General features: G+C 39.3%; 1 protein-coding gene across 1 annotated transcript in view; it reads left to right on the forward strand.

Annotated features, from left to right (window-relative positions):
• Positions 1 to 2,228: 2,228 nt before the first annotated feature.
• ttc21a (tetratricopeptide repeat domain 21A) overlaps positions 2,229 to 23,402 on the forward strand; it is a 101,465-nt gene continuing 80,291 nt past the window's right edge. The window contains exons 1-5 of the mRNA XM_039753643.1: positions 2,229 to 2,349; positions 6,679 to 6,808; positions 8,671 to 8,781; positions 11,912 to 12,078; positions 14,951 to 15,073. Coding sequence (XP_039609577.1) covers positions 2,323 to 2,349; positions 6,679 to 6,808; positions 8,671 to 8,781; positions 11,912 to 12,078; positions 14,951 to 15,073 — 558 coding nt within the window. The 5' untranslated portion in view covers positions 2,229 to 2,322. The remainder of the gene's footprint in view (positions 2,350 to 6,678; positions 6,809 to 8,670; positions 8,782 to 11,911; positions 12,079 to 14,950; positions 15,074 to 23,402) is intronic.

The raw sequence follows: 23,402 nt of genomic DNA on the forward strand, positions 1-23,402 counted from the left end.
TTAAGGGTTTACGTCCACCTTGATAAATGAACAAGTATCTGAATGGCTGTGTATCTGTGTATCCATCCAGTTGCTCTGTCCCTGTCATGCCAACAGATGGAGCATCAGAAACATTTGTAGTAATAAAATGCGTTGAGTTTGTCATTCTAACAGATGGCACATCATCCAAACATTTGTAGTAATGCATTTTATTAGTATGTTTGTGATGCACCATCTGTTGGAGTGACAAATGAAATGCTCTTTATTACCACATGCATTACAAAATAAATTCCAAAAGATGGTGTGCTGCAAACATTAAATGCTGATGTCTGCATTAATAATTTTTTATTAAACCTATCTTAGACGGGTAGCACAATTAGTCACTACATAACTTGGACACTTTTGGAGAAATTTACATGTGTTAGCAGAGACTTATATGCCAGTTTCTCTAACCAGAATAACAGTATATATGGCATTTTTGATTAGCTGGGTTATTAAACTGTGTGTAAATATGCTGATTCTGGAGTACTGAATAATGATTCACGTGGGGAAAATGAATGTAAACAATTTTATCATAAGGCAGCAACAACAAATTATGTAAAAAGTGAAGGGGCTTAAATACTTTCTGAAGGCACTGTATATAAAGCATAAAAAGTATGCTTTCCAAAAATGTCAGAAATATGAGGTGAAGACTGCACTCCTTCAGTACTGGGTGTCTTTCAAAGAATGCTTGGGTACCGCTGGTTTGACTTTGTGTCGGTTGAGCGGTTTCCCATGAAGCGCATTACCTGCAATGTTAGAGAGCGTCTGTTACGCACTACAGTTCGGCCATGTGGCGCGATTCCCCGAGGGTGGTCTGACTCACAGGATCCTTACTGTTGAGGACCCGAGCGGCTGGACCAGGCGTGGGGGACGCCCACGTAACTCCTGGCTACGACAGATAGTGGGCCATTACCAGAGGGTGGGACTGGACTGCTTGTGTGCCTGGGAGGGATGCCAACCAGTATCCCAAGGTGTTTCGTCATGTGGTGGGTACAGCAACATGCTTTACCAGTGCGTGCTCCCCAGGCTGACCTGACTGCACCTGTACAGGGTGGTCCAGATCAAAGTATGCAGATCCAGATCGTCTGGATGACTTTGATTTATGCGGGGACGATTCCAGTTCGGTGCAAAGACGATTCTTCTGGTTGTCACTTCGCACACTTCTCGATGGTCCGCAATTTTTGGGGTGATTTTCTATGTAATAAACTTAATAAATTATAGCGTAATGAAAATTGCATAATTAGATCTGGACCACCCTATAGTTATCCTAAAGGTTGTTATACTCAGCTTTACTTCACTAATCAGTGGGGTGACGTATGCCATGTCGATCAGCACATCAAAGTTAGAATTTCAGTGTTCTCAGTACACCTGACACTAGTGACCCTCTAAACCCAATAAGGCTCCTCTGCCATAGTGCCCACTTTCAAATTTTGTGATTTATTTAATCGATATTTTGGAGTATTTACTATTTAATTGCTTTTCAGATAATCACGTTAGATTTTACTTTGTTTTTTTAATTGTATTTTTAAATTCATACTTTTTGCTTTTTATCACTGACAGGGGTATGGCACAGAACTGGGGCCTATAAGCAATCCCGGTGGGCTCCTTCCTTTCGATCCACGTCTGTCACACGTCCTTTTCATTCCAGGCTTCGAGATGTCGGATCTGGGTAATCATGTCCCCTTTTCCCCCACTACAACGCCCGTAAACACTGATACTACTGTATCTTATCTGCAGTTAATTTGTTATCCAGGTGTAGTATTGGTGCAATGTAAAATGAAGAATGGTTAGCTTATTATCCTCTTTTAAATTAACAAAATGCATCTCTTAACTTTATAAAATGTAATGAAATCAACGGAATAATCGAAGTGGATTTCGTAGATTCCCTGAGTCTGGATGCAAAGTGTTTGCTTGGTTTCTTAACCAATCTGTAAATGATTTGTGGAGAAAAGCAGTGTTCCGGATCTCGATCCGAGGTCAGTTTAAAATATATATATTTTCAAACATACATGACTTCTTTACTCTACGCCGCTTGACACTGTATACTCATTAAAGATGGTTTCTTCATACAGAGTCGGATTGAACGGAATTACTTGCCGCTCTAGTTTGTTTTAGATATCTATGGCTGTATGAGCTCTCCGCTCCTTGGATCTGTGCTTGATTACATTTCTTGGCTTTCCAGGCTGTGGGTGGTTGCTTAGCAGCCAACGACGCCTTATATCTTGTACCTAAGACGCTTCCTTTCTACATAAAAGACGAAAAAAAAAAAAAACACATCAAGTGGCGATCTTTTCTGGAAAAATGACTGAAAAGGAGCAGACTGGCTTGGTGAGTGAATGCAGAGTGAATTGTTTGATTTTAACGACGTCTGCAGTTAATTCATGCCTTGTCCTATTGTGATTGATTTTCCTGAACTTTTTTTTTTTCATTATTTTGGGAAACGGTAGATGACTGAGTTGCAAAGGTCAACGTTTTGGTCTCTATGGTGAGTGGATTATGGTTGAGTGATATTTCACAAATTCGTAATTGCTTAAGAAAGGAAACCGATTTCTCCTTCAGGGTTCAACGGTAAGCATGTTATTGGCTCCGTATTTGTAAACACGGATTAAGTTGTGCCCGCTCAAAATCGATTTGACCATGAATATCAAATGAATGAATGAATGTCTGGATAGACATGTAACGGACAACTTTATGAGCATTGACTTGTTTTGATATCTGGTTAAAATGAAACTTTGTGTAGCTTCTACATAACTAGGCCTAAAATCTGTGAACGGGTGGCACAGCATTTAGACGATGGTCCAAGTTGTGCATTTCGGAACCTCGTGTTCAGATATGTTACTGACGTCACTATGTATCTGAACATTTTTTGAAGGACTCAGAATTCGTAGTGAAAAATAACTGAGTGACTCAGAACTGGTACTTAAAAAATTGTGATAGTAATAATACAAGTGAATAAATGATGCTGTTTATTTGAAGGGAGAATAACAAAAGTATTAATGTCATTGTTTTTGAAGAATAAGCGTCCAAAGTGTCAGTGATCCCCAGTACCACTGCAGGTAACAGCCCAGACAGGTACAGCTGCACCAACCAACACCTGCAGCAAGAGGAGTGCTGGGTCCTCAACAGTGATTTTTATATTTAGATATATAAACAAAGCTTCTCTAACAAATTATATGGTTTATGGTACTTAATCATATTTTCCAAATTTTAAAAAACTAGAAATGTATGAGCTTTCTTTGAGTGAATTGGTTTGACTCCATTAAAACGTTTTCTTAAGTGTCTGAATGGGATGGTGACAATATGGTCAGAGCTCTAGCTGAAATTTCTTCTTGGCCACTGTCTGTGTGGTGCTTGCATAAGATGGTGGACTCCCACCTCCCAAGAAAGTGCCTGCTACTCCAATTGGGGGCTCTTATTTGAGTTGTACAAGCGAGTATGGGGGTGTGTATATGAGTGAGACCTGCAAGAAATTGGACAGCTGGTTCCTGCCTTGCAGATGATGCCTCCAGGACAGGCTGTAAGGCTCTGTGACCCTGAACTGGATTAAGCAGGTTTAAAAATGGATTAAAGGATGTTTAATATTTACCGTATTCAAACCTGACATTTCTTTTGATTGTTTATCTAATGTCCCTTTTAGTTAGAACATTGCAACCTTAGAAACATTTTGATGAGAACATGCCATTCAGACCAATAATTTTCTCCGTCATATTTACCTACTTTCTCCATAATAAACTGAAGTGAACTTTTACAGTTCTCCCAAGTATTGTCTATCTACCACATTATTTGGTATGATATTCCATTTGTCTGTTGTTCACTGTGTAAAGAAAAACTTGGTAACGTTTTTGTGAAACATACTTTTAATAAGATCCCATCTGTGCCCCCACATTCTTATTGCAGAATTTATTTTAAAGTCATAGGTAGGATTCGCCAATCCCCTTCAAAAAGCATGTCAAGTTCAACAAAACTAAGTCTGAAACACATCAACCCCCACCTCTGAGAAAAAGAGCTAGGCAAGCAGAGTATAATTTTAAACTAATAAAAATAAGTAAATAGATAAATTAATATAAATAAATAGAATAAAAAAGAGGGGAGAGAACCTGCTTCCTCAATTTAAATGTTTATTCTAAGATATTATTGATCAGATCCTGCCAGGTTTTGAAAAAGCTTTGTAGAGATCCTCTAAGTGAGAATTAGATTTTTTTCCACTTTCAAATAATATATAACATCAGTCACCCACGGACTTAGAATAGGAGAGTTAGGATTCTTCCAGTTGAGCAAGATACGTCTATGTGCTAGTAGTGTAGTAAAGGTGATTACAGTTTGTTTGTCCTTCTCAACTTTAAGCCTATCTGGGAGCCCACCAAACAGAGCTGTTAGTGGGTTAGGAGGGATTGAGACACCAAGGATGTCTGAAAGGCATTTCAAGATTCTGGTCCAGAATGATGTTAATTTGGTGCAGGCCCAAAACATGTGGCCCAATGAGGCTGGAGCTCGATTGCAATGTTCGCAGGTTGGATCTTACCCTGGAAACATTTTGGACAATTTTAAATGAGAGAGATGTGCTCTATGATTTATTGATATATATGGAGCTTGAGTGAATTCTGTCCATTGCAAACTTCCACTTCTTTTCTGAGATTTTGAGTGAGAGATCCTTTTCCCACTATCCTCTTGGATCTTTGAAATGGAGGGACTGTAATAAGGTTTTATATATTACAGAGTCCTCGAGACTGAGCTATATGTTTTCCAGCATAGAAGGAGGTGGGAGGTGAGGAAAATTGGGCAGGTTCTGTTTAACAAAGTTTCTAATTTGAAGGTAGTGAAAGAAATGTGTTGCTGGAAAGTTAAACAGTTCAATAATGTCAGTTTTTAACCGCTGATTAATTAAACCATAAATGTTCAGATCCTTCAGTCCTTCCTCATAGCTCATCTTGGAATCAGTCAAGCTGCTCTTCTCTCTATATTGTTTAGTTCTGCTGTGTCATTTTTGTAATATGGAGGCAAAACCTGCCCACAGTACTCCAGGTGAGGCCTCAAAAGTGCATTATGGAGGTTAATCATAACTTCACTTGACTTGTTCTTGTTGTGGCAGAAACACGCTGCTCAAAGAAGACATACGGAGTCTCAGACTTTATTGAGTGATGCATACATGGACTCAAATGAAATGAAATGAGCAATTAGCAAATTCAGCCAGCTTACAATTCTTGTCACTTATGCAAAATACTCTCCTCCTTCAAGTTCCTCCCATCATTTCCTAATGTTCAAACCCACCATTACCTATTGTCCATATCTTGACTGCAAATGCCATCATTACTTCATACTCTGTGCAGGTGTCCAAAATGTATTCGTTGATCAAGTACAAACCTTAAATCAAAACCGGGATGACCCAAATATGAGATACCATGCTACTCAAATGATGTCCAAGTATCTCTCAAGGTTGAAGTTTTAAGCAGTGGTCTGCTCAGCCCTCTCAAAGCACACACACAGTGTCCGTGACTGAAGTCTTTAAGCTCAGCAGCAAGATATTGGTGGTTTGCAGCTGCAAAGAGAAAAATAATAAATAAAATAGGCAGGCACAAGCTTTTTCTGATTTAACTCTTACTATACTAGCGTGCACTAAGACACTTTGAATATATGCAAATCATTGACTTTAAGAATATACTTTTCTATATTCTACATAAGTCAGCCTGCATAACCTAATATCATATTAGTCCTCTTAATCACTTTTGTACGCTGCTTCTACAAAAACAGCTACAACTTCTGCTAACTTAGTGCCACACGTCGCTTTCTATGTAGAAAGTTTAACTTTGTTATAAAAGTCATGACTAGAAAGTTCAAGGTTGACATGATAAGAAAGGGCCAATTAATGAGCAGTAGGCATGGATTTAGATGGGGGGAGAATCGTGGTTCACTAATATACTGGAACCCTACAGTATAAGGAAGGGAAAAAAGCATGCAATCCGAGAAGTGAATTACTTATCTTGATTTTTCAGAAGGCATTTCATGAGGGCCCACTTGAAAGGTTGGACATTAGACTTAAAGAAGTGGGAATTCAAGGTGTAATTATCCTATAACAAGATTTGAAGTTTTTTACTTTGAGGGAAATATTTCTTCTAGAATATATTCTAAAGCTGCATCTTTTTGACATCTTCTTCTTCATCCCATATCTTTTGTGGGGTTGATGTGCTTGGTCAGCATCCCAACAGCTCGGTTCTGCACCTCCTCGCTAGTCAAGCCCTGTTCCTTCAGATCTTTTTACTTTATCCATCCACCTTTGCTTTTTCCTCCCTCTCTTTCTCTTCCCCCGTACTTCCATTCCCATCACTCCTTTGCCCACATATTCATTGTCCTTCCTCATCACGTCCATACCACTTCATTCTACTTTCCTATACTTTCTTAGACATCTCTCCCACTTTTGTTGTATTTCTGATTGTCTCATTTCTTGTTCTGTCCTGTTTTGTAACGTCACACATCCATCTCAACATTCTTATTTCTGACACTTCTAACTTCTTCTCCTGTGCTCCCTTTCTTAGATATAATACAAAATATGACAATGCTAGAGATTTGTAACCATAATTCAATAAAAAAAAATTTCCATGACAGTTTTTCTGAATGTATTGATTCATATTTATGAAAATTTCAATGTCTTTTCAATTCCAGGCTTCGATTGTTTATTATTATCAGGAAAAATTTTACCGGCATGCAATAAACATTGCAAATGAACACCTGAAGAAGAATGTCAATGACCCGGTGATGATGTTTTTTAAAGCTTATGGCGCATTAATGGAAGGTGAGCTTACACTGATACTTCAGGTTTGGTGAAAGTTACCTGTTGTTGCAATTTATTGTATTTAAATGATCAATGAAGTAAACTTTATTTCATATACCTTATTTAATAATATGCGCCATCAGAAGGCACCTAATAGAGACAAATATGCAATAAAGCCATAAAAGCCGTAAAATAAAATCCACACAGCAAATACAAATTGAAATAAAAAATTCCGACGTGAGCGTCAGTAGGCTTTGCACCGTAGGAATCAAGTTACCTGAACTATTCTATAACATTTCAGTAATTATTTACCGCTCTGATGCTGATCTTCCTGATCATAAAATCGGTAATTATGACAGCAATGGATGAGGAAAAAATTCATAATTAATTGCAGAATTACTGTATTTGAGGGTTCCTCAAGAGTTTCTCCTTCTTTTGCACAAATTAGCTGAAAAACTAATCAGCACATCGTCATCTCATAACAGGCTTAATTTTGAGTTTGGTATTTTTCCGTTCTGCTGTTTTAGCTCCAGACCATCCTCAAGAAACTGACACAGACAGCCACACACACACACCCATCATTGAGATATCATTGTTTTCGGTATCAGGGGGTCCTAAAACGTAAAGATCCATCGAAAACCGGAAATCGAAATTTTTGATGAATGTAAAGCTTTCACACCCACTAGGTAGACAATACGTTAGGTTTAGGGAGGGCACAAAGCAAAAAGGCTGCACTAGGAGATATCGGAAGGCACTTTAAAGGACACCTGACACATTTTTACCAGCTAACAGTGGATCCAGAAAGTATTCAGACCCCTTCACTTTTTTCACATTCCGCCCTGTTGCGGCCTTTTGCTAAAATCATTTAAATACTTTGACCCCACTTTCATCAACACTCAATACTCCCAGAATGACAAAGTGAAAACCAGATTTAAGACATTTTTGCTAATTTCTTAAAAATAAAAAAACTGAAATCTCACATTGACATAAGTATTCAGACCCTTTAGTCAGTATTTAGGTGCAACACCTTTGGCAGCAGTTACAGCCTGGATTAGGGAGGTTCCTGCTGTTCGTCTCTGTAGATCCTCCTAACTTCTGTTAAGTTTGAAGGGACGTGGTCAGCTATTTCCAGGTCTCTCCAGTTATATTTGGTTGGGCTCTGATTGGGCAGCTCAAGGACATCTACAGAATTGTCCCTCAGCTTTTCCTGTGTTATCTTTGCTTTGTGCTGAGGGTCTTTGTCCTGTTGAAAGGTGAACTTTTGGCCCAGTCTGAGGTCCAGAGTACTGTGGAACAGGTTTCCATTAAGGAAATCTCTGGACATTTCTCACTTCTGCTTTCTCCTCACCCTGTGTATTCTCCCAGTCCATGCTGCTAGAAAACAACCGCGCGGTATGATGCTGTCACCACAATGCTTCACTATTGGAATGGAATTGCTCAGGTGATGATTCTCTCTGCAGTTCATTTGACAGAAGTATAAAGCCACAAAGAAGTGTACTCTGCAATCGTGGTAAACAAATTTGCTGATCTTTCAAAGCTTAAAGTCTATGACGCACCAGAGAAGGGCCATTTTTTTCCTTGAAGGCAGCAACTGTGGAAGGGGCTTTGTTCCAGCCAACTGCTTAATTAGAAAATTAATCTTTTGTATTAACAAGGAATATTTAATTAAACATTCTGCTCTTTGTGCTTCTAATTGTACATATATGTCAGAAATTGCCTTAATCTGGACTAAAAGTGTTTGAGAATGGATCTATAGACTTCTCAATTTGTGACTTGTCAGAGAAAGTCAAGGGGTTGTGAAAAAGAGATGAACCGTCTTTCAAATGCTGCTGTGGTGAGCGATGAGCTGTCCTCCAAGTAACTCGCTTTGTTTCTTTTTGCAGGTCGTACACAAGAAGCTATCCGAGAACTGAATGAACTGAAGGACCATCCAGATGTTTCTCTTTGCTCCATAATGGCTCTCATTTATGCTCACAAGCAAAGTGAAAGCTTAGGTGAGTTTTACACAGTATTGCAAAATTACAAATGATGCGTTCAAATGTAAAGTTTACTTTTTAATTCTGCTTGGACAGAACTATCGTGGAGCAATACAGGTATTTTGACAAGGAGTTCCTATCACCTCTTATGTAGTTTGGTTTATATAGATAATGAAACAAACATTTAAGCAAAACAAAGGCAAAACTCATCATTTACTTAACTACAACAAAAAATATAAATAAAAAAAATCACACATGAAGCAAATGTGAAACTCTAGATCAGTGCCTGCTCTTCTTCTTCTTCTTCTTCATCTTTTCCTACTTCTTTGTGCAGTTGATGTGCTTTCTCAGCCTTCTCCAAACAGTTCTGCCCTGCACCTCCTCGCCAATCAAGCCCTTTTCCTTCAGATCTTCTTTTACTTTATCCATCCACCTCCACTTTGGCCTCCCTCACTTTCTCTTCCCCTGTACTTCCATTCCTATCACTCTTTTTTTCTCTAGTCTGTAAATAAGATAGATAGATAGACAGATACTTTATTAATCCCAAGGGGAAATTCACATACTCCAGCAGCAGCATACTGATAAAGAACAATATTAAATTAACGAGTGATAAAAATGCAGGTATAACAGTCAATAACTTTGTATAATATTAACATTTACAACAACAACGGGTGAAACTGAAGAGTGTGGGGGAGGACCGATCTCCTCGGTCTGTCAGTGGAGCTGGACGGTGACAGCAGTCTGTCGCTGAAGCTGTTCCTCTGCCTGAAAATGATCCTGTTCAGTGGATGCAGTGGATTCTCCATGATTGACAGGAGCCTGCTGAGTGCCCGTTGCTCTACCACGGATGTCAAACTGTCCAGCTCCATGCTTACAATAGAGCCTGCCTCACCTGTTTGTCCAGGCATGAGGCGTCCTTCTTCTTTATGCTGCCTCCCTAGCACACCACCACGCAGAAGAGGGCACTTGCCACAACCGTCTGATAGAACATCTGCAGCATCTTATTGCAGATGTTGAAGGATGCCAGTCTTCTAAGGAAGTATAGTCAGCTCTGACCTTTCTTACACAGAGCATCAGTATTGGCAGTCCAGTCCAGTTTATCATCCAGCTGCACTCCCAGGTATTTATAGGTCTGCACCCTCTGCACACAGTCTCCTCTGATGATCACGGGGTCCATGTGGGACCTGGGCCTCCCAAAATCCACCACCAGCTCCTTGGTTTTGCAGGTGTTCAGTTGTAGGAGGTTTGAGTCACACCATTTAACAAAGTCCTTGATTAGGTTCCTATACTCCTCCTCCTGCCCACTCCTGATGCAGCCCACAATAGCAGTGTCATCAGCTTAACTTTTGCACGTGGCAGGACTCCGAGTTGTATTGGAAGTCCGATTTACATAGGCTGAACAGGACCGGAGAAAGTACAGTTCCCTGCGGCGCTCCAGTGTTACAGACCACAAATAAACAAATAAGTGATTTGCTTAAACAGATTCCTTTTTTCCCATTAAAGAACACAGATAAAGAGTCACTGGTAACCCCATCTATCAATATGCCGATTATCCAAACATGCTCTCGAGGCAGTAACACTTGCAAGGCAGTCACCAACTCAGGGTGGGAACGCAGTGCATTGTAGGTCACACTTACACCCACACTACACCCCTTGAAGGAGATCAGTTCTAAAACCTTTAATAAATGAAGAACATTTGTCTGCCTAATATGTTTGCTGATGATGCCAAGATAGGTGGATTGACAGATAATTTGGAATCCGTTATATCATTACAGAAGGACTTCGATAGCATACAGGCTTGGGCAGATTTGTGGCAGATGAAATTTAATGTCAGTAAATGTAAAGTATTACACATAGGAAATAAAAATGTTAGGTTTGAATACACAATGGGCAGTCGGAAATTTGAGAGTACACCTTATGAGAAGGATTTAGGAGTCATAGTGGAGTCTAAGCTATTAACTTACAGGCAGTGTTCAGAAGCCAATAAGAAGGCAAACAGAAGGTTAGGTTATATAGCACGATGTGTGGAGTACAAGTCCAAGGAGGTTATGCTCAACCTTTATAATGCACTGGTGAGGCCACATCTTGAGTCCTGTGTGCAGTTTCAGTCTCCAGACTACAAAAAGGACATAGCAGCACTAGAAAAGGTCAAGAGAAGATCGACCAGGTTCATTCCAGGGTTACAGGGGTTGAGTTATGAGGAAAGATTTAAAGAGCTGAGCGTTTTCAGTTTAAGCAAAAGAAGATTAAGAGGTGACATGTTTGAAGTGTTTAAAATTATGAAGGGAATTAGTACAGTGGATCGAGGGGGACTTTCATTTTAAAATAAGTTCATCAAGGACACGGGGACATAGTTGGAAACTTATTAAGGGTAAATTTTGCAGAAATATTAGGAAGTTTTCTTTACACAGAGAACCATAGACACTTGGAATAAGGTTCCTTGTAGCATGGTAGACAGTAAGACTTATAGTGTCTTTTCAAAATTAAGTGGATAGGACTGACGAGCTTTGTTGGGCTGAATGGCCTGTTCTCATCTAGATTGTTCTAATGTTCCAATGTGCTGAATGATCTGAACATAAACTATAGATGCTTCCACCTTAATTAAATAATAAGTGCCTATTTATCTGTGTATCTGTGTGTCTTGTCTTTTTCCTATGGCTCTTTCATTCCAACAGATGGTGCATTGAAATATTTTTAGTAATAAAATGCATTATTACAGGTGTTTGTGGTGTGCAATTTGTTGGAATGACAAATTCAATGTATTTTATATACATTCCAAAATAGTTGGTGCACTGCAAACATTAACGCTGAGGTCTGTGTTGATTGCTTAGATTTCCCCCAGTCATTAATGGGTAGCAGATCAAGTACTGTACATAACCTAATTAACACTATTAGTGCTTTATTCAGTGTTATTGCATGAATTGAACCTAGATATATTTAAGGTAGTAGACTGTTCAAACTGTGGTGGGCTGGTGCCCTGCCCGGGGTTTGTTTCCTGCCTTGCGTCCTGTGTTGGCTGGGATTGGCTCCAGCAGACCCCCATGACCCTGCAGTTAGGATATAGCAGGTTGGATAATGGATGGATGGATGGATGGACTATTCAAACGTTAATTTATCGTTCTCTTTTTTTCACTTGTGCATTATTAAGACAGAGAAGCTGTTTCAGATTTGGAAAGTCAGTTGAAGACAAGTCGGAAGACAGCTGGAGAGCAAATGTTGTATCATGCAGGTCTATTTCTATGGCTCCTAGGGCGCAGTGACAAAGCAAAAGAGTACATAGACAAAATGCTGAAGATTCCAAGTGCATCAAAAGAGGTGAGTAAGTAATAAAAACTGGAAATTAAGGCAAGAAGATATTGAACAAGACTACAAGTTGAGAAGCTTCTGGCTGGTGGAGTTTTTTGTCCCCTAATTCATGGTTTGATTGCTGAATCTGTGTACCTTTTTTCTAAAAGTGGAATGTCAGGTGGTGCAGTGGTTAGCTCTGCTGCCTAACGAATCCTGCATCCTGTGCTTAAGGAAATTACATATAAACCTTTGGCACATATTTTAAAAAGTTTCTCCACAATGAGTAAATTCTTAAAGACTAAATAGCAAAAATGATCCTGTTGTTTTCACAGGAAAATTAATGGAAGCAATTATTAAGGAAAATATCCCGCAGTACATGTCTAGAACAGGAGTATTAGCAAATAGTCAGCATGGGTCTGGATAAGGAAGGTCAGTTTCATTATTATGCTGTTATTCTATGAGGAAGCAACAAAGACAAACAATAAAGGATGTGCATATGATATTATTTATCTTGATTGTTAGAATGCCTTTGACAAGATACCCTATGAGTGGTTAGAAATCATACTAAAAGAAGTGGGAATTTGTAGACGAGTACAAAACTGGCTTAAAGACTGGAAGCAAATGGTTATGGTACAATTTTTTTCAGAATTGAGTGATGTTAAAATCGGTATCTGTTAGGGAGCAGTTCTGGGGCCGTTGCTGTTTTTAATGTACGAAAATGATCCAGACAAGAATATAAAATGAAACCAGTGAAGTCTGCAGATGATACCTAACTAGGCAGAAGGGTAGACAATTTAGAAACAGAGGGATTTGGACAGCATTCACGTTTAAGGATGATTGTGGAAGATTAAATGTAACATGTTTATGTAAAGTATTACTTGTAGGGAGAAAAATGTGTTCGATTTGAATATACAGTGAGAGATCTTAAACTTGATGAGAATGACCTAGGAGTCAAAGTAGACTCATCCATATCTACATCAAGACAGTGTACAGAAGCAGTCAAGCAGGCTAATAGGATGTGAGCTTATATCATATATCACAAGGTGTGAAGTACAAGTCAAGGGAGCTTATGCTTAAGTTATTTAACGCACTAATGAGGCCTCTCCTGGAGTACTATGTACAGGTTTGGTCTCCATATTACAAACAGATGTACAGTAGCCGTGCTCGAGAAAGCCCATAGGAGAGTGACTAGACTGATTCCAGGACTAACACATATGAGCTGTGAGGAGAGACTGAAGGAGTTGAATCTTTTCAGTTTAAGCATGTTGGGATGGTTTAAAATTATGAAAAGAATTAGTGCAGTGGATCTCAGATGTTACTTCAAAATAAGCTCTTCAACAGAATGCAGTAGCATTGTTGGAAATTACTCAAGTGCAGATTTCGTACAAATGTTAAAACGTTTTTCTTCATGCAAAGAACTATAAACACATGGAATAAATTACCAAGTAGTGCTGATGAAGAGTAGAAACCTTCAAATCTCGACATGATGTGATTTTGGATAATCTAGGGAAATAGGATGGACCAGCGTTTTGGGCTCAATGAACTGTTCTCAATCATAATTGTTCTAATGTCATCCATATGAAGTTTGCATATTTTTCTTGTGTCAGTGTGAGTTATGACCACTTCAGTTTCCTTCCCAATATCCTCAAAGTTTAGGTCAATTGGCAATTGTAAACTAGCCCTGATGTGCATGTATGCATGAGTGGGCCCTGTGATCAGCTAATAGTACAGTGCCAAGGCCTGATTCCTACATTGTGCCTGATGATGCCCCCAGAAACCGTGAACTGGATTCAGCTGGTTTGAAAAGTAAACTAACGTGCGTAATGCATGTACATCTTTGAAGATGTGGGGTGGAAACTGGAGTAGCTGGCTGGAAAAACTACACAGAAATGAGGAGGACATGCAGAGTCCACACAGGCACCACCCAGGTGCTAATCAGTGTGCCACAATCTTGTAACTTTTATTTTTCTGATATATAATATACCAGTTAGAATTAATTTACAAACAATAGCTGCAGTAGTGCCATTTGAGTAATAGTGTGTGCGTGTACCCAATGATTGACTGGCACACAGTCCAAGGTTGGCTCAGCCTTGTGCCTAATACAATTGGGAAAGGCACTGAGCTACATATTGGCATGTAAAATAAGTGGAAAGATGTATGATCTGTCATGTGCAGTTTACTTTCAGAATTATAATTTTGTAATGGAAAATGTGTCACTATATTCAAAACTAGCTGTCCCCCACGGCTCCGCCCGCGTAGTAGTGAAACAGGACAAACCTTACAATTCAATAAACAAACAGGTATCGCTAGCTACTGTAAGTGGAAGCAAGGTACACTGCAGAACGTGGCCACAAGTAGCGTGACATGTGAGTGAGCAGGGCCCTGCCCGACTCCCCACTCCTGACGTCATGCTTCCCCTTCCCCTTGGCCTGCAGCCTCTGTCTCAGATTAGCACAAATAAATCACTCCTGCAAGTGAACTTTGATACTTACCGCGCTGACAGAAGTTGCAAAATCAACCTGAATGTTCAAGCAAATTATAGAAAAAAACCTGATCTAAATCCATTAAGTAGTTCTTTCATGAAAAGTGGACAGACATGCAGACAGACAGATGTTTTATTTTATATATACATATATAGACTGCGGTGGGCTGGCACCCTGCCCGGTGTTTGTTTCCTGCCTTGCGCCCTGTGTTGGCTGGGATTGGTTCCAGCAGACCCCCGTGACCCTGTAGTTAGGATATAGCGGGTTGGATAATGGATGGATGGATGGATACATATATAGAGATGTATATTTTGGCATGATAATGTAAAATATAATAAAAGCTGTTCAGTATGATAGAATCATTAAGTAATGTTTTTTAAGCAATGCTTCAACTTGCTGATCCTCTTTTGAACCAGGGCCTTATTCTTAAAGGGTGGACTGAGCTTAGTTCTGAAAAGGAGCTCAACAGACACAAATCTATTAAATACTTTGAAGATGGACTGCAAGATTCAAAAAATGTATTTGGCTTGATGGGGAAGGTAAGTCATGCACATATAAGACGTGTTATTGTATGGCTATAAAATATATTATGTTTCCCAAATGTTTTATTTACCTTGATTTACAGTATATAAGAAAAAATAAATGCTCTGGGATTTGATACTAAGTACAATATAGTCTTTCTTTAGGAAGACTAGGGGGCTTTGCCCCCTGCTCGCTTCGCTTGCCAACCACCCCAGCCTACGCTATGCAACAGCCACTTCATGGCTTTGCCGCTCGCATATGCGGATTTCACTTTCACCAAACAGCAAATCTTTTAATTCTCGTAGATACGCCTGTTCACTGGGAAGAAATACTACTTTTCCCCGATGGCAACACGAATTAGATGATCTACAAGTCTCCACCTTGAAGTTTAATTCCGAACAATTATTCAATCATTGTTCTGTTATTTCATGAGTAATAGTTTCCATTTGTTTGCACTAATGTGATCTTTACTATAATTTTTTTGAGACTTTCATTATCTCTAACCTGCTCTGCATGTGAATCGCACCAATGTTTTTGAATTCTTTACGACGTTCTACTTGGTCATCTACTCTTTGTCTTTTATTTCCGGCCCCGGGCATGGTTAAATCTCTGAAAAAGTCTTGTCTCGTCCCAGGATTTTTTTATTATAATAGAGAGATGCCTCACTGTAATAAATCTCTAATACAGTTCCTCTCTTAATTTTGCATAATAGGAAACTGGTAGGCACTATTCTCTGCATACAGTACTCATAATTAAGTTGTTGAGTCATGTAATACTGAATAAAGTAGCATGTGTATTACCCTGTGATGGACAAGTGCCATGTCCAGGACTGTTTCCTGCCTTGTGCCCAGTGATGCCAACATACAGTAGGCTCTAGTATCCCTTTTTTAGTTAAATGCGTTAGTTTTGAAACTGTTATGTGATTCATATTACCCACAGAGTTGGGTTATAGTGAAAATAAACACAACATTTTAAAAAATGATGTCAGGTCACACTGCTGTTTGTGGGCACTTCTGTACTCTGCTCTCTGGTTTCAGTGTTCACTTTGCCACTTAAGAACGTTCATGTGAATTTCTGGTTGGACTATACAAAGAAACACAAGTGCACTGTTTATTTGTTACTGAAACTATCAAAAACAATTAAAGATAAAGTGTATTTTTTCATAAAATTAAACAGTAAGCTAAACTTATTAAATGAGTATCAGTATCGACCATGAAGATACATTTTCTGGCTGACCAGGTCACATTTTACTTAGGCGAAAGGTCAGCATTACATCACAACTTGTGACGATGTGGGTTCACTGCATGCTTCTGTCTGGCTTCTGGGAGCCCTTGAACCCGTCACCGTCGATAATGTTACCGATGAGCTTGGCAGTGTGGCACAGCAAATTGGGCAAGGGGATGGTACTAATTGTGCAACAGTGCTTTTGTTAAAATCAACAACAACAAAACATAGTTCAAATTAAATAAAATGCAGTGCAATCCATTAAAACAGTTGTGAAGTGGAGGTAAAAAAAACACAGAAGAAAAACAATCCTTTAAAACGACGACGAGGTTAAAACAACGCTAGAAGCAGCCCTTTAAAAAAAATAAAAATTTTTAGTCTCGTCCGATGCGAGAGATGGACGTCTGAAGTGGAGCTCCGCTAGCAGTGGTGCTATTTTTCATATTATTTGCTTATTATTCTGAGATATCCTGTATTTATTCAACCCGAGAGGGACCGCTACAGTATATGTAAACACATATAAACATGGCCAACAAGAAGGGGGGTCCGAAAGAATCGAAGACGAAAGCTACATCCAAGCTGCGATCAGCAAGCCCTAGTTCGAGATACGGCCTCTCAGAGACAGACCTGGATCAGATGGGCGAAAGTACAGACTCCTCGGGACCACGGTCCGCTACATCGTCGCCGGCTGAGAGCGAAAAGGGGAGCGAAGGTGCGATCGTGAGTGCAGATGTGGATAGCTCGCCGATTGGAGAGGATTACCTGAAACTGGAAAAGGCCGGGAGGTCCGCGGCTTCAGTTACGCAATACGCGGGACTGGAGCAGCGGGACACCGCTTCAGCAGAGTCTGCTGCTTCATCTACGGCACAAGAAGGCACATTTCAGCTATCTGAACTGAAAGTGTTGCTCGCTGAGCTCAGGCAAGATATAAAGAAAAGCGAGAAGGCTAATGAGAAAGCAACGGCAAAGGCACATGAGAGACTGAAACAGGAATTAAAACAGGAAATCCAACAGGCAAATGAAAGGCTGCGCCAAGAGGTACAACTTGAACTTCGACAGGTGCTGGGTAAAATCGAAGAGCGCATTGAGAAAAACTCAGTTAAACTGAGCACGCTTGCTGATCGATTGGAGCATCTTAGTGAGACATTCACGAATCGGATCGAAATAGCCGAACATCTAGCTGCCAGTGCCGAGGAAAGAGCAGTAAATGTCAGTTCGAATGTAAAAACTCGGAGAAAAACTTGGAGACAGACTGGCTGCTTTAGAAGATGGGAATAGAAGGTATAATGTCAGAATTGAAGGCTGCCGGAGAATCGAGAAAGTTTAAACCCGTGAAATTCGCAACTGAACTTTTTCTAAAATAATCGGGGGCGACTTTAAAGCAGAATCTGAGATAGCAGCGCTTACAGTCGGATCAAACACCGTCAGACCCCGACCAAGATCTTTTATAGTTCGTTTTGAACGATTATCATTTAAGTTAGAGGTGATGGAACTCCTCAGGAAAAAAAAAGGGGAAGATATTATATATGAAGATTGCCACATTCGCGTCTTCCCTGACTTCTCTCCAGCAACAGCTATTAAACGCCGCCTTCTATAATATTAAACAGCGCTACGGCAAGCCAATGTCAAATACGGCCTCCTGTATCCGCAAAACTGAAAGTGGAATGGCAGGGTCATTTCTATGTTTTCGCTAGCAAGGAGGAGGCAGAAAATGAGTTAAGAAAGCTGATCCCGGGACTATTCTGATACATAATTGTGAGTCATGGCGGTAAATGATAACGCTAGGATTAATAATCTACTGTCTGATTTATTTGTTTTTAAAATACGGGTTTTTATCAGCATATATTCTCATATTCTTATATTATTATTACTTACTTATTACTTATCATTACTTAGTATTACTAGGGCGCTAAATGTTTATGTTTTATTGTGCTTAGTTACGTTTTCCTCCTCTTTTTTTTTTCTTTTCTAATTATTTCATGTGTACCCTAAATGAGACTGTTCAATATCATACCCTTGGTTTGCTGTTATTGCTATTACTGCATTAAGACTTGTTATGCTTGTTTTGGACACATCTTTAACACCATCACCTGGGTTTATTATCTGGGGATATCATCTTAATGCACTAAAATTGATGAAGATTATATGTATATGTGTATGTGTATGTATATATATATATATGTATGTATATGTGTGTATATATATATATGTATATATATTAAGTGCAAAATTCTTTTTTTTTTTTTTCTTTTTCCTCTTTTAAAGACTATATTGGTAACAGATATCTCTATCTTTTAACCTTAAAGCGCCACTGCATGGGGGCTTGATGTGCTTTGGACGTGCTCTGTCTCTGGGTATGTCAGAGGACTGGGACTGCATGAAGTGGGTTTTAGCCTCACCTGGGGAGGCAAAAAGGGAGGGTGGGGGTTAAGGGGGGAAGAGAAAGAGAGCAGGCTTGATCTATATCTAATCTATCATCTCAATCTTTATAATTATAACTATCAACGTAATAATAAGCTGCATGGCAACAACTCTTGGGGGAATAGGAAATTAAGACCTAAACTATTTCACTTCCAGTTAAGACTATAATATGACACCAAAAACTCAGAATCAGTGTCTCCATGATGGGACAGTTAACTTCGTAAGCTGGAATGTTAAAGGCCTGAATCACGAATTAAAGAGAAAGAAAGTACTTTCTCACCTAACAGGTCTAAATGCTAAAATAGTATTTTTACAGGAAACCCACTTACTAAGTAAGGATCAGTTCCGCTGCAAAAGACTGGACTGGCCAAATGTTCCATTCTAGTTTTACAAAGAAAACTAGAGGGGTGGGAATTCTCATACATAGAACAGTACCATTTGTAGCATCAGATGTAGTATTGGATCCTGAAGGGAGATATGTGATGGTCATGGGAGACTTATCTAACTGTAAAATGATTTTGATAAATGTTTATGCACCTAATGTTGATGATAAGGAATTTATACAAAATTTATTTGCATCCATTCCCAATCTGAACACTCATAAACTTATAATGGCTGGGGACTTTAATTGTGTTCTAAATCCACTTTTAGATAAGACTTCCTCCACAGGGGAACGCAACTAACACCGCAAAGATAATTACAAAGTTTATAACTGATCACAACTTATCAGATCCCTGGAGGTTTTTAAACCCAAATTCAAGAACATATTCTTTCTACTCACCAGTACATCATTGCTACTCAAGGATTGATTACTTCTTTATAGATAATAACTTCTTGCCTAAGATTAAATCTTGTAAATACGATGCTATTGTTATTTCAGACCATGCTCCGATGATCTTGGAGCTGAAATTACTAAGCCCCATACACTCACCCCAGATGGCGTCTCAATCCGCTTCTATTAGCTGACGAGAATTGTACTGAATTTATATCCAAACAAATTGAATTCTTTCTAGAGACAAATACATCCCCTGAGATCTCTGCAGGAATACTCTGGGAAACTCTTAAGGCCTTCTTAAGAGGACAGATTATCTCATATCTTTCCCACAGAAATAAATCCGAAGCGAAGAAAGTAGCAGAGATAAAAAGCGAAATTACTAAAATAGATGAAGAACATGCCAGACTACCAAGCGAGACTCTACATAAGAGGAGGCAGGCTCTACATTCAGAATTAAACCTCTTGACAACTAAAGAAACCGAACAACTAATTTACAAATCCAGACATCATTATTATGAACATGGAGAGAAAGCTAATAAGCTTTTAGCGCAACAAATTCACAAGCAAGATGTAGCAACGCAATCTCGTAATTACTAACACGAATGGAGATAAAATCATCGAACACAAAAATATAATGTACACTTTTAGAGACTACTATAAATCCCTATATACTACTGAGTTTAAAGAAGACAATATACAATCTAATGCATTTCTGGATAAATTACAGATACCACAAATTGACGCTATTAGTGTGGAGGAGCTCGATAAACCTCTGTCATTATCAGAATTACTGGATGCTATAAAGTCACTCCAAGGTGGAAAAGCAGCAGGCCCTGATGGCTACCCTGCAGAGTTTTACAAGAAATTCTCCGCTCAGCTAGCTCCCTCCTATTAGCAACATTTACAGAAGCCAGAGATAACCAATCTCTTCCACAAACCTTTCGCCAAGCACTAATCACTGTCTTCCAAAACAAAATAAGGACTTATTACAATGTGCATCATACAGACCAATTTCACTTCTGAATAACGACGTTAAAATACTCTCTAAAATCATAGCTAGAAGGATGGAGAAAGTGCTCCCTCAGTAATATCACAAGACCAAACTGGATTTATTAGGGGCCGACACTTATCTTCAAATCTTCGACGCCTGTTTAATGTAATATACTCACCAACTAAATCAAACACCCCAGAAATATTATTATCATTGGATGCAGAAAAGCATTCGACATGATTGAATGGAAATACCTTTTACTATTTTGGAGAAGTTTGGGTTTGGCCCATACATTTGTGCATGGATTAAATTACTGTATACTAACCCAGAAGCTTCAGTTTGCATCAATAACATTTGCTCAGACTACTTTAAACTAGAACGTGGCACAAGACAAGGATGCCCTTTGTCACCACTGCTGTTTGCAATTGCCATTGAACCACTGGCAATACATTGTCGAAATACTGATCAGATAAAGGGGATTAGCAGAGAAGGACTGGAACAGAAAATCTCATTATATGCAGATGACATGGTACTGTATATATCGGACCCAGAAAATTCTGTGCCTGCAGTCTTAGCAGCACTCACAGAATTTCAAAAGCTCTCTGGTCTCAGAATTAATCTGAATAAAAGTGTACTCTTTCCGTGAATTCGCAAGCATATAATATTAGATTAGACACCCTTCCTTTTATCATTGCAGAACAGTTTAAATACCTCGGGTAAACATCACAAGTAAACATAAAGCTCTTTATCAACAAAATTTCGTCGTCTGTATGGAAAAAATTAAACAAGACTTGCATAGATGGTCAACCCTTCATCTCACACTAGCTGGAAGAATTAACACTGTTAAGATGAATATTCTTCCTAAGCTCCTTTTTATTTCAAAACATACCAATATACATTAATAAATCGTTTTTAAGCAATTAGATTCAACAATAACCTCATTTATTTGGAATTCTAAACATCCACGCATCAAAAGAGCGACCTACAAAGACAAAAGGCAGAAGGCGGCATGGCTCTACCTAACTTCCAGTTTTATTACTGGGCGCAAATATACAGTCGATAAGAACCTGGACACAAATAGAAGAACATACACAGGCATGGACCGCAATAGAAGTAAAATCCTGCAGTACTTCTTTGTATTCCTTGCTTTGTGCTCCAATAAACACACGCTATCGGCAATACACTAATAACCCAATTGTGCTCCACTCACTTAGAATGTGGAACCAATGTAGAAAGCATTTTAAGACGGAGAAGCTTCTTTCTGTGGCACCCTGCAAAAGAACCACCTCTTTCAACCCTCACAAACATATGCAGTTTTAATATCTGGAAAAATTTGGAATTAACTTGCTTAGAGATCTTTATATAGACAACGTCTTTGCATCCTATGAACAATTACATTCCAAATTTAACATTCCAGCTACAAATTTCTTTCACTATCTTCAAATCAGGAACTTTGTTAAACAGAACCTTCCAGATTTTCCTCATCTTGCACCCTCATCCACGCTGGAAAAATTATTGCTCAATTTCAAGGAGTTAGACTCCATCTCTACAATATATAAAATCCTTTTACAATCCCTTCCTTTCAAAGATCCAAGAGGACACTGGGAAAATGACCTCTCAATTAATATATCAGAAAAGGAGTGGAAAGTAGCAATGCAGAGAATTCACTCAAGCTCCATATGCAAAGCATACAATTATACAACTCAAAATTATATATCGAGCACATCTGTCTCGACTAAAACTCTCAAAATGTTTCCAGGGCATGATCCAACCTGTGAACGCTGCAAAAGCCCCAGCCTCACTAGGTCACATGTTCTGGGCCTGCTCCAAATTAACATTATTCTGGACAAAAATTTTTAATTACCTCTCAGACAGTCTTGGACTCACAATCCCTCCTAACCCATTAACAGCTGTGTTTGGGGTTCTTCCAGAGGGTCTTAAAGTGGAGAAAGACAAACAAATTGTGATTGCATTCACTACACTGTTGGCACGCAGACTTATTCTGATAAACTGGAAGAACCCAAACTCTCCTCTTTTAAGTCAGTGGGAAACTGATGTGTTATATTATTTAAAATTGGAAAAAATCAAATACTCAGTTAGAGGATCTGTGCAGACTTTTTTCAAAACATGGCAGGATCTAATCAGTAATATTTTGAAATGATTTATAAAGCACAGAGAATTTGTTGATTTAGGTATTTTTAAAAGCCTTAAATTTTACACCGTTTGGCTTGCTCTCTCTCTCAAGGGTGGGGATCGATCTGTTCTTAGCATAATTCTTTTTTTTTTTGTAAAACTTGATTGCTATGTATTGATTGTAATAAAATTAATAAAATAAAAAAAAAAAAAAAATCCAATGCCCGGTGTCTTCTACCTGGCAGCTCCCCTGCTTCTCCCATCAGGCTCCTAAACAGGAGAGTCGCCCTACCAGCAGCTGGCCTTCTCTCCACTCTACTGGTCTGGAGGCTTCCTGATCACTGGCTTCGGTTGCACTCTCCAGACCGAGACTTGGCTTCCCTAATGACCAGGATGCTCACATCAGGGAATTCACCGCCCAAGCCTCTCGACTCCTGCTGCCTTTTCGGCCTTAAGCGGCCAGCCGTCCTACTACTGGTCACTCTCGTTCCTCCATAAAATGTTCAGCGGGAGCGACCATTTCCAATTGCCCTAGGTGTTGGCCAAACACCCCTGCTAGGGCTCAACTGTCCAGCTGCCTGCCTGCGAGCCTCTGCTCTCTCTCTCTCTCTCTTTACGCTGCTTGCTGCTTCCTGCTTTCCTGCAATCTCCGTCTTTCTTTTTCCTTCCCTTATTCTTCTCCTCCTAGCCGCCTTGCGCTTCTGTTTATGATGGGGACGTGACTCACCTGTGGCAATCGGCGGCTTCTGGGAACAATTACGGATGCGGACGACTCCTCATCTGTGCACTTAAGTGAGACTCT

This window comes from Polypterus senegalus, chromosome 5, assembly GCF_016835505.1.
Source record: "Polypterus senegalus isolate Bchr_013 chromosome 5, ASM1683550v1, whole genome shotgun sequence".
Classification (NCBI taxonomy): domain Eukaryota; kingdom Metazoa; phylum Chordata; class Cladistia; order Polypteriformes; family Polypteridae; genus Polypterus; species Polypterus senegalus.